The 12,242-nt window shown below is 34.7% G+C and overlaps 1 protein-coding gene across 1 annotated transcript; it reads right to left on the minus strand.

The window, feature by feature from the left end:
• Positions 1–3,226: 3,226 nt before the first annotated feature.
• Positions 3,227–5,113, minus strand: LOC142615212 (CBL-interacting serine/threonine-protein kinase 6-like). The gene is made up of 2 exons (XM_075787922.1): positions 4,898–5,113; positions 3,227–4,807 (listed from the first exon to the last, which is right to left on the minus strand). The coding sequence occupies exon 2, from the start codon at positions 4,764–4,766 to the stop codon at positions 3,462–3,464; it is 1,305 nt and encodes a 434-aa protein (XP_075644037.1). The 5' UTR covers positions 4,767–4,807; positions 4,898–5,113; the 3' UTR covers positions 3,227–3,461.
• Between the last annotated feature and the right edge of the window lie 7,129 nt (positions 5,114–12,242).

The raw sequence follows: 12,242 nt of genomic DNA on the forward strand, positions 1-12,242 counted from the left end.
TTTTTTTTAAACCACATGCTTACATGATTTAACCCCACCTTCCCATTTTAGCTTTCTTTTATTACAACCAAACCTTTCTCTTTGTTCACAAAACAATCAAGTTTCAAGCTTTGATATTCAGACAGAAAAGAAAATACCCAGCAAAGCAAAGCAAGCAAGATTCAAATAGCTGAAACGCAAGTATAAAGAGTGGGGAGGTTGAAAACATACCTAACACCCTTGGATGGGTTTGATGGTAACTTCATTGAGATGAACGGCGGCGACAACGGCGTTCTTTGATGGATGGTCCCTCCGCCACGCGACGCTCCACCGGCGACGGTTGACGGAGAGGTGCTGAAAAAAAATCGTGTACAATGGAATTTGTCCCCCCTCAGGACCGGATTTTCCCTTAAGAAATCTCAATCTCTCAATTTTTTTGTGTTTTTTGAAAGCTTCTCTTTTTTTTTTTGAAGATTAGAATCAAAGAGGTGTGATGAAAATGAGTTTTTGAAAATCCCGAGAAAAAAAATGGGTCTATCCTCTTTTTCTAGAATCCGGTGGAAAACCCCAGGAAAAATTCTCTCCTTGTTTTCCTCCCCTCCCTTTTTTTTCCCCCTTCTTTTCTTTTTTTTCGGCCTTTTATCCTCTGCTCCTCTCTGTTTTTTTTGTTTTGCAAAATTTCAAAATCCACCACCTGCCCTCACTGGAACAGTGGTATGACAGCCAGGACCTATGTGGGAGGTGTCTGTCCTGTGTACCCTCCCACCATTTTGTTGTGTTTTTTGTCCTTTTCTTTTTCCCCCTAAAGCTAGGTTTATACCAATATATTTTGAAATAAAATGTAATTGTTTTAACGTTAAATTAACAGAGGGGGAGATTGAGACACAAAACTTGATTTTTTTATATAACTTTCAAAAATTATGGATTTTGTGAAAAAAAAGGAAAAAAGAGACAGGCATGCATGAATTAAAATATAAAAAAAGGTTGGTTCAAATGCACTTAAAATAAAGAATTGAAAGTTAAAACTAAGAATAAACAAATATAGGAGTTAAAAAAAAGTAAAGAAAATAAAATAAAGATGTGCCAAATAAGAGAGAGATTAAGAAGTTATACATACTATTTAATCAGTTCATCATTGGGGAGACGCATGCGCAAAGATATGCATTATAATTGAGGAACGAAATAGGGTGTCTACACAGGGAAAGGAAACAAGAAAAGTATACTAATTAAAAATTTTAACTTAATAGTATAAATGAAATTCAACCAAAAAGTTAAAAAGCTTAGAAACGTTTTATGAAAAAAGAAATAATAATTAATTTTTTTGATAACTCTTTATATTTGTCATGAAAATAGTGTCAAAACTGTGCTTTAAATGGTTTATTAACAGGGCATTACTACTCAAAGTAATTGTAATTCCAATTGGCCTTTACACCAAACTTTCATGTATGGGGGGGGGGGGGGGGGGTCTAAATCTTATCTTATATCTTCCATGTGACCTCTTATTTAGCACATGTATGAATTTTTTATGGTTTTAATTTTTTTATTTTTAAGGAAATCAAGAAAATTTGTTGAATTATACAAATAATACAAATTTTCCTCTATAAAATGATATTGATGGTACTGACGAATATGGAACTGACGAAGATAAGTATAGACGAAGCTGCCTTCACGGACGAACATGACCAGTATCCGCGTCATCAAAAAGAATTAATGCCATTCAATGCTGCCAAAAAAGCTCCAACCGTTACAAGACCAGCTGGACGAACCGATGGAACGCATTAAAGTCCATAACTCCACCAGAGACGTTATCAGGGAGTCATTAACACTCCAACGGCTACAATCCCCAAGGGTATATAAAACCCTCACAACACCAACACAAGGTACAGAGAAACAACATCACCACCTGAATCATTTTGATTGGTATTTCAATTATTATCTTCTTCGATACTGACTTTATCATCGGAGGTGTTGTGGCAGGCACCACACCGATGACCACTTGAGTAAATTCCTGCTCCCGCAGGCTCGTCAGAGTACTTCCAAGAGCCATCTGGACGAATCCAAGCAAATCAACGAGATACTGCTTCATCAGATATAAATATATTTTTATCCAAAAAAGATTATATATGCAAAGGGTGGAACGGTTTGATTGGAAGGGCGAGGACAATAATTGAGAAGGAGGAGGTAATGAGAATTAGATAACCTATGCCTTATTCAAAGAAAGTTGGCCCAATCATGAAAGACACCTCGACTCTTTTTTTACCATGATAGAGATAGAACATACAAAGCTTTATCAGTTTATTTCGACCCCACCAAGATAAAAAGAGCTGTCATTTAGCAATTTGCACTCTTTACCTTTCCTAAACGCAAAGGTTGCACGCGCTAGACGTATTACATTTACATGTAGCAGCCTGAAAATCATTCATTTGCACATTACTTTTTACTTTTTTCCTCCAAAAATTATAAAAAGTTTGATAAGAAAAAAAAATTGAGAATTATTGAGAGGAGGATTATTATAAAGAGTTTGAGAATTATTGAGAGGAGGATTTATTATTTTGGTGCCCCACTAATTTGTCTAGCATACCTATAATACTAAAAAAGAAAAAAAATAACTCTGATTAGTTTCTTCTCAAACAAAAAACAAAAACAAAAAAACTTTGAGTAGTTTATTGGTGAGAGGATTTTAGTGCGTTGTGTGTGTAAAGCATGAATTATAACTCTCTCTTTGAAAATGACAAATATTATATAAATTATTGGTCCATGTTGAATTTAAATTGAACAATCTGATGCATGTATCTAAGTTTTGTTTTTACAAATATTCAATGGTTTTAATGATCGAGAGAAAATTTTGAGATTCAAACACCTCTATTAGAAATATTTGAGTTATAATGAAGGAGTTTTAACTTTTGAAAGAATTTCAACCTATAGCTATAATATTCATAAAATCAAGACATTAAAATGGTTTTTGTTGTAATGAGAATCAAACTATAAATCTCTTATTTAAGAGATAAGAGACTTTATAACCATAAGCAAGTATAACTTAATGGATGCAGAAAGAGAGATACCATATGATGATAAGCTTAGAAGGTTAGACCACAATACTTCAACTTATCAGATATCAGTAAAATTGTATTTACGTACAAGCGAATAAAGAAAAGGAGAAGTCTAAAAAGAAGGCCAGAAGGGCATGTGAGAACAAGCCACGCCAATCCACTTGCATATACTAAAATGAAAATATCAAGCACAGAAAGAACCAAACAAACAAATGTTATTGATTCACAGAGGATCGCCCTTTTGGCGACACAAAACCATCCACACAGACTCACAGATTTAAATTTTAAGATTGATTGAGACCATAGTCTTCTAGTCCCCAATGTTTCAATTTTCTTCCACCATAATTGAAAACAAATAATAATAATAATAATCACAATAATAACATCGACAACAACAACAATAATTGTCTGAAGTCACACAACATATTGGATTTAAGCAAGTAGTGTGGAATTGTCGGCCGGCGAGGTCCAAACGATGTCTTTAAGGGCCGGCCGGAGCTCCTTACTGCAGAACTGTTTGTATTCCAAACTATCGCCATTGTCTTTCTTCACCTCCACCACCAGAAACGACGGCGTCACGGCGAAAATCTCCGCCGCAATAGCCAGCTTCCCTTTACGTCCGCTCTCGTTTCCTTGAAGTCTCACCCTCGACTCGCTCTTCTTCACACTGAAATTCCCACTCTTCGCCGCCACCTCCTCCAGCGTCGATATCACACTGCTCGCCGGCCTCGTCGTCGCGAACCTCAACTCCTCCTTCTCCTCCCTCTTCTTCTCCTCGAACAGCGGCGACAAGTCGAACCCTTCAGACAAAGATATTATGTGAAACGCATTCAGAGTCTCCGACTGTTTGAATGGTGACTTCTCGTACTCCTGAAACTCTTGCTCCTCTTTACTTAGGATTGACTTGGGTGCTGACTTTTTGAACCAAGAAGAATCCATGATTTTCGCGATTGTGATTCTTGTCATCGGATTCGGATCGAGCAGCTTCGTAATAAGCCTCCTAGCTTCTGAAGAAAACCACGGTGGACACTTGAAGTCACCTCTGTAAATCTTCCTATACATGGCCACAATATTATCTTCCTGAAATGGCAAAAACCCAGCAAGAAGAACATACAGAATGACTCCACAGGACCAAAGATCAGCTTTAGCACCATCGTAGCCTTTCTTTCCAATCACCTCAGGCGCCACATAAGCCGGTGTGCCACACGTTGTGTGTAGCAACCCATCTTGCTTCAAATGCTCAGTGAAAGCGCTGAGACCGAAATCGGTGACTTTCAAATTGCCTTCTTCGTCTAAGAGCAAGTTCTCGGGCTTGAGATCTCGGTGGTAGACACCGCGGCTGTGGCAGAAATCGATGGCGGAGATGAGTTGTTGGAAATACACTCTCGCCACGTCTTCTCTTAGCCGACCCTTAGCGATTTTCGCAAACAGCTCGCCTCCACGTACGAGCTCCATGGCGAAGTAGATCTTGGATTTGCTGGCCATAACTTCGTGGAGCTCGACTATGTTTGGATGCTCAACCATCTTCATCACCGAGATTTCTCTCTTGATCTGCTCCATCATACCCACTTTGATCACCTTCTCTTTGCCCACAACCTTCATCGCCACGCTCTTCCCGGACTTCAAGTTCCTGGCATGGTACACTTTGGCGAAAGTACCATGACCCAGAAGCCGACCAAGCTCGTATTTCCCATGTAGCAACGTTGAATTACCATCTTTACACTTGTTGTCACCCATTTTCTCTCTTAAAAATTTTCACCCTCTGCTACAAAATTAAGCTTTTGAAAAGGAATTAAACAACGACTTTAGTATGCTGACTAAGAAAGAAAGAACATCAATTGATGATTTTAGAAGGATAAGACGGTCACCCGTCTTCGACGTGTTTGCGGTGGCAAGTCCGACCGCCCATACAGCTCTTGGCTCGCCAACTCAGTTCAGGCCTTGTCAGCGAAGCTCCAACCATCTCTCTGCATTCCCTAACGACACCCAATCTCTGAAAATCTTTAGATAAGAAGAGTATCAGACTAATAGTAGTTTCAAAGCCGTAGTGTTTGGCCTTTATTTATTTATTATTATTTTTTTTCATACCGATTGCATTTGCTTACCCATATATAGGGGTTTTCGTATGTCAAAATTACGTTTCCACCCATCAGGATTGGGTTTCCAAGAAGGGTCTGATCACATCGGTAGGGGTTTTTGTATGTCAAAATTACGTTTCCACCCATCAGGATTGGGTTTCCAAGAAGGGTCTGATCTCATCGACGTTTACTGTTACGGGCCTCGTTTCTATAATGCAACGTGTCAGAATCGAACGGGGGGTTAGTGATAAGTGTGGGATTGGGAGAGTGAAAGGTTAGGGCACGTGTGAAGGTTTAATCAAGCCTAGAACCGCCTATGTCACAGGCCCTGGTGATTACGATTTTGTCCTCAATTGCCCGTTTGCTGTATTAGGTAGGTACAGCTTTCTTCTTTAATAATTCTGTGGGTCCACCATCCCCCTTGTCAAAACAAAAGGGATGTTGTTGATAAGTTATTACGCGTGTAATGCGCATCAGATAGTAAAAACAAGTTTGGAATTGTGATCCTATGGGCAACTACAGCAAAGATTCAAAAGAATATCCTAATTAGGAGATAAAAATAATCTGCGCAGTGCCCTCTATCACTTCAATCAATGTTGTGAATTCCATTTTGGGTGTTTGTTTGGTTTTTCTATTACAAGTATTACATATTATTTTGGTATCCATTGTTTCTAGTTAGGGATATTTACGAGTTTGTAATTGCACCACTCGTCGCTAAGTATGGGTCTTTGATCATCACGTTATAACAAGTCTGGCTGTTGGATTGATTAATGATAGTTTTCATTAATATGAATTCAATTTTCTAATTTTTAAGTTGAATTAGTAGAATCCACTAATTTTTTTCATAATTTTTTTTTTCTTTTGAGAAAATAACATGATGTATATTGATAAATAAGGCATGCATTTTTATTTATTTTTTTAATTTAGAAGGAAAATTTAAACTTTTTTTTTTAGATAGTTTCAACATATGGTATCTACTTCTGACAATAACTCTTTATCATCAAATTAAGACACCACTTAGTTTTTAATGTAGGTAAAGGTTTAACTTTATATCTTTTATTCAACCATCAGAAGTTGAATAATAAAAAAGTAAGTGATATCAAGTATCAACTATATCATTCTAAAATAAAATAAAAAAGTATCAACTATATAAAACAACAATAGCCTTATAACTCAGTCAAGGATGGCACAAAATTGTTTGAGGCATAAGGCGAGAATTTTATAGGGGCCTTTTTACATATAAATATTACTTAAATAATATTTATTTAATTTTATTTAATCTTAGATCTATTATTAATTCTTACTTATTAATATGACTAATTCATCCAAAGTGAGCTAATGATAATTACTATATATATCATATCACCAATAAAAGAAAAGTTATTCGAACATTCATTTTATTATATTATTTAAGTAACACTAATCATCTTCCTATCACATCAATTTGTAATTTTTTTTCCCAAAAAATTGTATTTGCTTTAGCATTTTTCATATACTTAATGGCGACTATGTTGTATTTCTATTAATTCTTTTTTTTTTGTGTGGAAAAAATGCTAAACTTATTACAAATTTTTCTACAAAAAACTTATAAACTGATGTGACAATGAGGTGGCACTTTAACAAAAGAATAAATGAGTATTGAATTACTTCATTGGTGACATATCAATTTGTAGGACCTATGTAATAAAACTTGTAATATACTACCACCTACTTGTACCCAGCCAATACAAGGGCGGTGGGCTATGGGTCAAAGGTAAGAGAGAGTATGGTTTAGCGGTGGGGAGAAGGGGGAAGCTTATTCTGGGGTTCCCACTCAAACTCTTTTGGGGGAAATGTCCTGCTAGGATGACATACCACCCAAAAGAGGCAAAGATGAGCTGAAATCACAAGGTGCATGCTATAAGAGTTAGTAAGAGAGAAACTCGGTCCTTATTTGGATGGGAGTGCCATAGGAAGTAAGAAAACAAAACAAAACTACTTTTGTCTGGGAATTAAACGTGATGCGGCCAATACAGGATAGTAGTGGCGGCTAGGCAGCCAGCAAACCAGTGGGTAGTCTGGGAAGGATACCCACAATAGGGCAAAAGTAGTTAAAGGGTAAAATGGTAAATCTTGTCAGCATAACTCTAATATTTAATGCCATCTTAAGATTGGAAAAAAAATATACACCTAACTCACACTTTTTCTTTAATTGAAAAAAAAAAAAAAATACCTCCCCATATTTGGTGGCCTTTTTATGTCAAGGGGCCTTAGGCCGTGGCCTAAATGGCCTAGGCCTAGGGCTAGCCCTAAATTCAGTTACATTATTTAATCTTTCATATTTATTCTTATATGAAGAATTTGAATTTGAATCCCACTACCCATTGTACTAATTATCAAAAGAAAAATAGTGGGTATAAAAAAAAAAAGTATACTTAAGGCCCATTGGAATGGTCTCTAGACAATGAGGGTGATATTTGATCTCTACAATTAATTTGATCTCCACAAAAAAAAAATAATAATAAAATAAAATAAAATCTTAATGTCCATTTGAGATTGCTTATATTTATCAACATTTAAAAAAAAAAAAAAAAATAGTTAGCGTGGGAGTCAAAAACAACCAACAGATAGACAATGAGGGTGATATTTGATCTCCACAATTAATTTTTAAAAATGGGAGACAAAACTACAATGGAAGGTTTAAGCAGTAAGTTGAACGCGAAGAAGGGCTAAATCAAACTTTTATATATGAGGAAACAATGTTTTCGAGATACATAGGAATGGAAAAGGCTAGTAAAAAGCTCTATGTGTAGACACTTGATTTTGCACCCAGAATTTAACCTTGGAAGATAGCTAAAATGACCATTCATATACTCGAAAAAATCATAGTTGTCTTACATGCATTAATTCATTCATTACATATTATAAAAATGATCTTGAAATTTTAATGGTCATGACGATATGCCCGATTCCCAAATCGAACTATCGGATTGAAAGATATCACGAAATCAAGTTTTCACGGTCTATACGTATTGTATAAGGTGAAACCAATCATGTGTGATTAATTGAAATTAATTTTGATTGGTTAATGATTAAAATTAATTAAATGAATTTTTGTGATTGGTTAAGTATTTTTCTTATACTGAGATTTGTTCTATGGGTTTAAAACAAATAAGCTGATAATAATTAAAGACCGTAAAGGCTTTTGGGATAATTATATTCAAAATAATTATTTTAAAAATCCTAATTATCACTTTGGAATGAGGTTTATCATGAAAATAACTCTTAAATTCGTCCAAATACAGTTTTAGAGTTGGAAAACACTTCAAAAACGTGCTAATCAAGTAGCAGATTTCAGATTCACGTTCCAAGACACTTTTGGCATAGTAAAACTCAAAATTCGGACTCGGCTATTTCTGGAAAAATTGTAGAGAATCGAATTTCCCTTTAGCTTTACAAATTTCAGATTAATCCAAATTTGGAGTAAAAATATATGATCAGAATACTGAAACTTGTTGTAATCTAAAAAATCAGCTTACTTTTATCCAAATCTCTTTTTTTTAGGATTTTCCCCCATACGTTTTTTGATTATTTTTTAAGCTAATTAGACTTAATTTTCTAAGCAACTAACACCTCTATAAATAGGAGAGGCCTTCCAACATTCAAGGACCCTTTTTTTGACACCCATTTTTCTGACCATTCTTTTTCTTACTTCTCTCTCTCTCTTATGTTAAAGAAGTTCAGGAAGCCCTACTTTAGGAACTTCTTTTTTATTAAGAGGCTTCACTTAAATCCTTAAAAAAAAAAAAAAGTTTCTCTTTGAGGAACTCTTTCCTTAAGGATTAAGTTCATGTAGGTGTGGGGATAAAAGGCCCAAGGTGCATTTTTGGGTTATGGGCTTTGTCCGAGATTGTTTACTTGTTTGAGGACGGATTGATAACGATAAAGATGTCAAACCTAGAGACCCACGAGCAAATTGTGTCAGAAGAAGCTAAGGGAAGTAATCCGAGGAGGGGTATCTCCTCGGCTAAGCGAAATAAGGATTAGATGGCACATCAAGATATGTTTCACGGGGGCATAGAGACAGGGACAGTCATGAAATATACAAGAGAAAGCTACTACCACCACATTAAATGCTCTGTACCTAAATCTCTGGCCGCATTAATGAGGAAGTGATATCTGAACAGTGATTTCGAGCCTTATAGCTATTACCTAAAGACTTTCGGAAGGGGCTGATGGGACAAGTGTCAATATTAGCAGTCTAGACCTACATGTGGAGAGCAAAAATGGAGGGGGAGGATGAAGTATAAGACGAAAGAAGGTCCCGGGGAAATGGGGATCCAAAAAGAAAGAGAGAAAACACTGTAGACTGAATATCTGCAATCAATCTTTAAGAGATAAGAAATATAAGAATCTGCTTCTCAACTTGAGTCCAATGACAACTTTCATCATACAAATTAATCCATCTTTATCATTTTGCAGTCTTGGGTCATTGTTGTTGTCATTGAAGCTCATTAGAAATAAGATTTCTAACCCATTCTCTACAAATTTATTGTATTGGGCTCTTTGGGCCTAGACCCTTCCTCTTATTGAGCTTAGGTACAAATTGCATCTTTATAGCAGGTATAACTTTAACTTTGTTTCCATAACCTGCTTTCATATTTGTTTTAGTTTCCATAGACATGATGTTTTCTTTTGTAAATAATCATGTTTCTCATATGTTATCACATGTTTTCTTTTGCTTTCAAAAGTTTTCACATGATTAATTGATGAACATGTCTAGATTTAGGGTTGAATCTTGCCTTAGAGTTTTAGATCTACAATTTTTCTTTGTATTTAAAAAAAAAAAAAAAAAACTAAAATCAAATTTGCAAGTTTTCTTCATTTTTTTTATTTATTAAGAGTCAGATCTGTATTTTTTTTCTCTTTTGTTTCTTTTTCAAAGTAAAACCAGATTTGAATTTGATTTGTAAAGTTGGATCTAAATTTTTTTAATAAAATCTGATCTGCACTTTTTCAAATAAAAATCTGCTCTATTTTTTATAAAATCTGATATGCATTTTTCCAAATAAAAATCTGCTCTTTTTTAAATAAAAAACCAGATCTGAATTTTCCAAATAAAAGTCTGCCATGTTTTTAATAAAATCTCTGATCTGCATTTTTTTTCCAAATAAAAATCTGGTTTGTTTTTTATAAAAAATCTGATCTGCTTTTTCCAAATAAAAATCTAGTCTTATTTTAATAAAAAAAATCTGATCTGCATTTTTTTAAAATAAAAATCTGACTGTTTTTTTTTTAATCAAAATCAGATCTGCATCTTTCAATAAAAAATTTGTGTTTTCAAAATAAAAATCTATTTTTTTCCACATTTAAAAAACCCAATTAGATCTGAATTTTTATTTAAAATCCATTCTTTTTTATGGAAACTCAAAATTAAATTTTTTATTGACTACTCTCATCAAATTTTTTCACACAAAATAAAATGGCAAATTTAAGGTTCTTGAATAAAAGTTTAACCCTACATCTAGATTTGATATAGCATCTGTTGCATAACATTTCATACCTTGAATATGAGTATTTAATGGTCATTAGAGTTTAGAAGACCAGACTTCGTCTGAGCGGAATGAGTGTCTAACGTATTCCCATTCCGTAATCTAACCCCCGAACTTAGGTTTTTGGATAGTAGACTAGTGTTTTATCTTTTGTTTTGGTAGATTGTAACTATGATCAAAACTTTGTAATTTTTACATAGATTGTATTTAGGACCAAAGCCTTGTAAAGTTATTCTATCAAGTTGTATTTGTATAATCAATTAATGAATTTGAGGTATTTTTGGACATGTGAATTATATTTTATTTTTTCTTATTTTTTTATAAAAAAATAAGTGGTAACTCCACATAATTACCCCTTAAGAAGTGTGGTCTCTCACACTATGATTTCTCTTTCTCTCTCTTGTTCTTGCTTGGATTTTTTCTCTCTAATTTTTTGAATCCCCCATCCTGTTGCACATTTCCTCCTTTTATAGATACCTTCCCCTTCCTTCTCTTTGTCCAGCCAGCTTGCCCCCAGCTGGATTTGGGGGATTCTTATCCCATCAAACTCCCACTCTGCAATTTTTTTTAATCATAAAGGATGACTTTTTAGGGGTGTTTCTATTTTTCATACCAATTATTCCGCATTTAATGTAGCTAACATTAGGTGAGAGCCTCGTTAATGCCAAGGTGATTGTTTTATTGGGCCTTGCCTTTTCTTCTTCGTGTCCCTTGAAGTTAGTTTATGAAATGGGAATTCACAACCGAGGAGAAAAAAGGCTTCCTGAGATTCCCCCATTACCTCGGGGTACCAGTCATGCCCTTCACCTCGGTTAAGAATGTGGAAGAAATGGTCACCTCGGCTCTCCTCAATGGTAAGTACGATTTAATCTTAACCCAAGGAAGATCATTCGATGGTTACCTGTAATTTGGGCCAGGCCTATTTTCACGAGTGTATCTCCTTATTTAGCCCAAATCCTCGGGCCATGTCCAAGTTCATCCCCCACAATTAGGCAAGAAAAAAAAATTATATCTTTAAAAAATGTGATTTTAAAAAATTGTATACTTTTTTTTTGGTAGTTTAAGCACTTATAAATCCAAAGGTAAAACTTAAATACAATTATTTAGATATAGTACAATATGTTTTGCAATTAAATCCAGACATTTAGAATGATTGAATTTAATTAATATAGTAATGAATCCCACCTAAGGAACTTTATTTAAATTTTTTCAATTTTGTCTTCATACTAATCTCCCACACTCTTCATTACAAAGTGGGTTTTTTGTTAGTTCAAGTGAAGGAAGAACTATATTTAAATTTGGATACGGGTTGTGTCAAGTGCATACTAGACACAATAGGATTCAGATACATGACCAATTTTGGATATGTGTAGGTTTAGTTAGCTCAAAATATTATACACATCTATCCTAATAAAATTTAAATTAAACTCTCTCAATATAACAATGTGGTCCATTCCATAGAATTTCAAAGGGAGGTGCAAACAAGAAAAGATATAGTCACAATATGCTAGTTGCGACAAAAGTTATAAAAAGTTTTTTGGCACAAACTCAAAGAAGATACATGTTAAACTTTACCGAAGCAAACACCAAAAACTTGCATTCCT

The sequence above is a fragment of the Castanea sativa genome, chromosome 1 (genome assembly GCF_040712315.1).
Source record: "Castanea sativa cultivar Marrone di Chiusa Pesio chromosome 1, ASM4071231v1".
NCBI lineage: Eukaryota > Viridiplantae > Streptophyta > Magnoliopsida > Fagales > Fagaceae > Castanea > Castanea sativa.

Excerpts from the sequence above, each read along its gene's own strand:
- LOC142615212 (XM_075787922.1), bottom strand. The coding sequence starts at position 4,766 with ATGGGTGACAACAAGTGTAAAGATGGTAATTCAACGTTGCTACATGGG.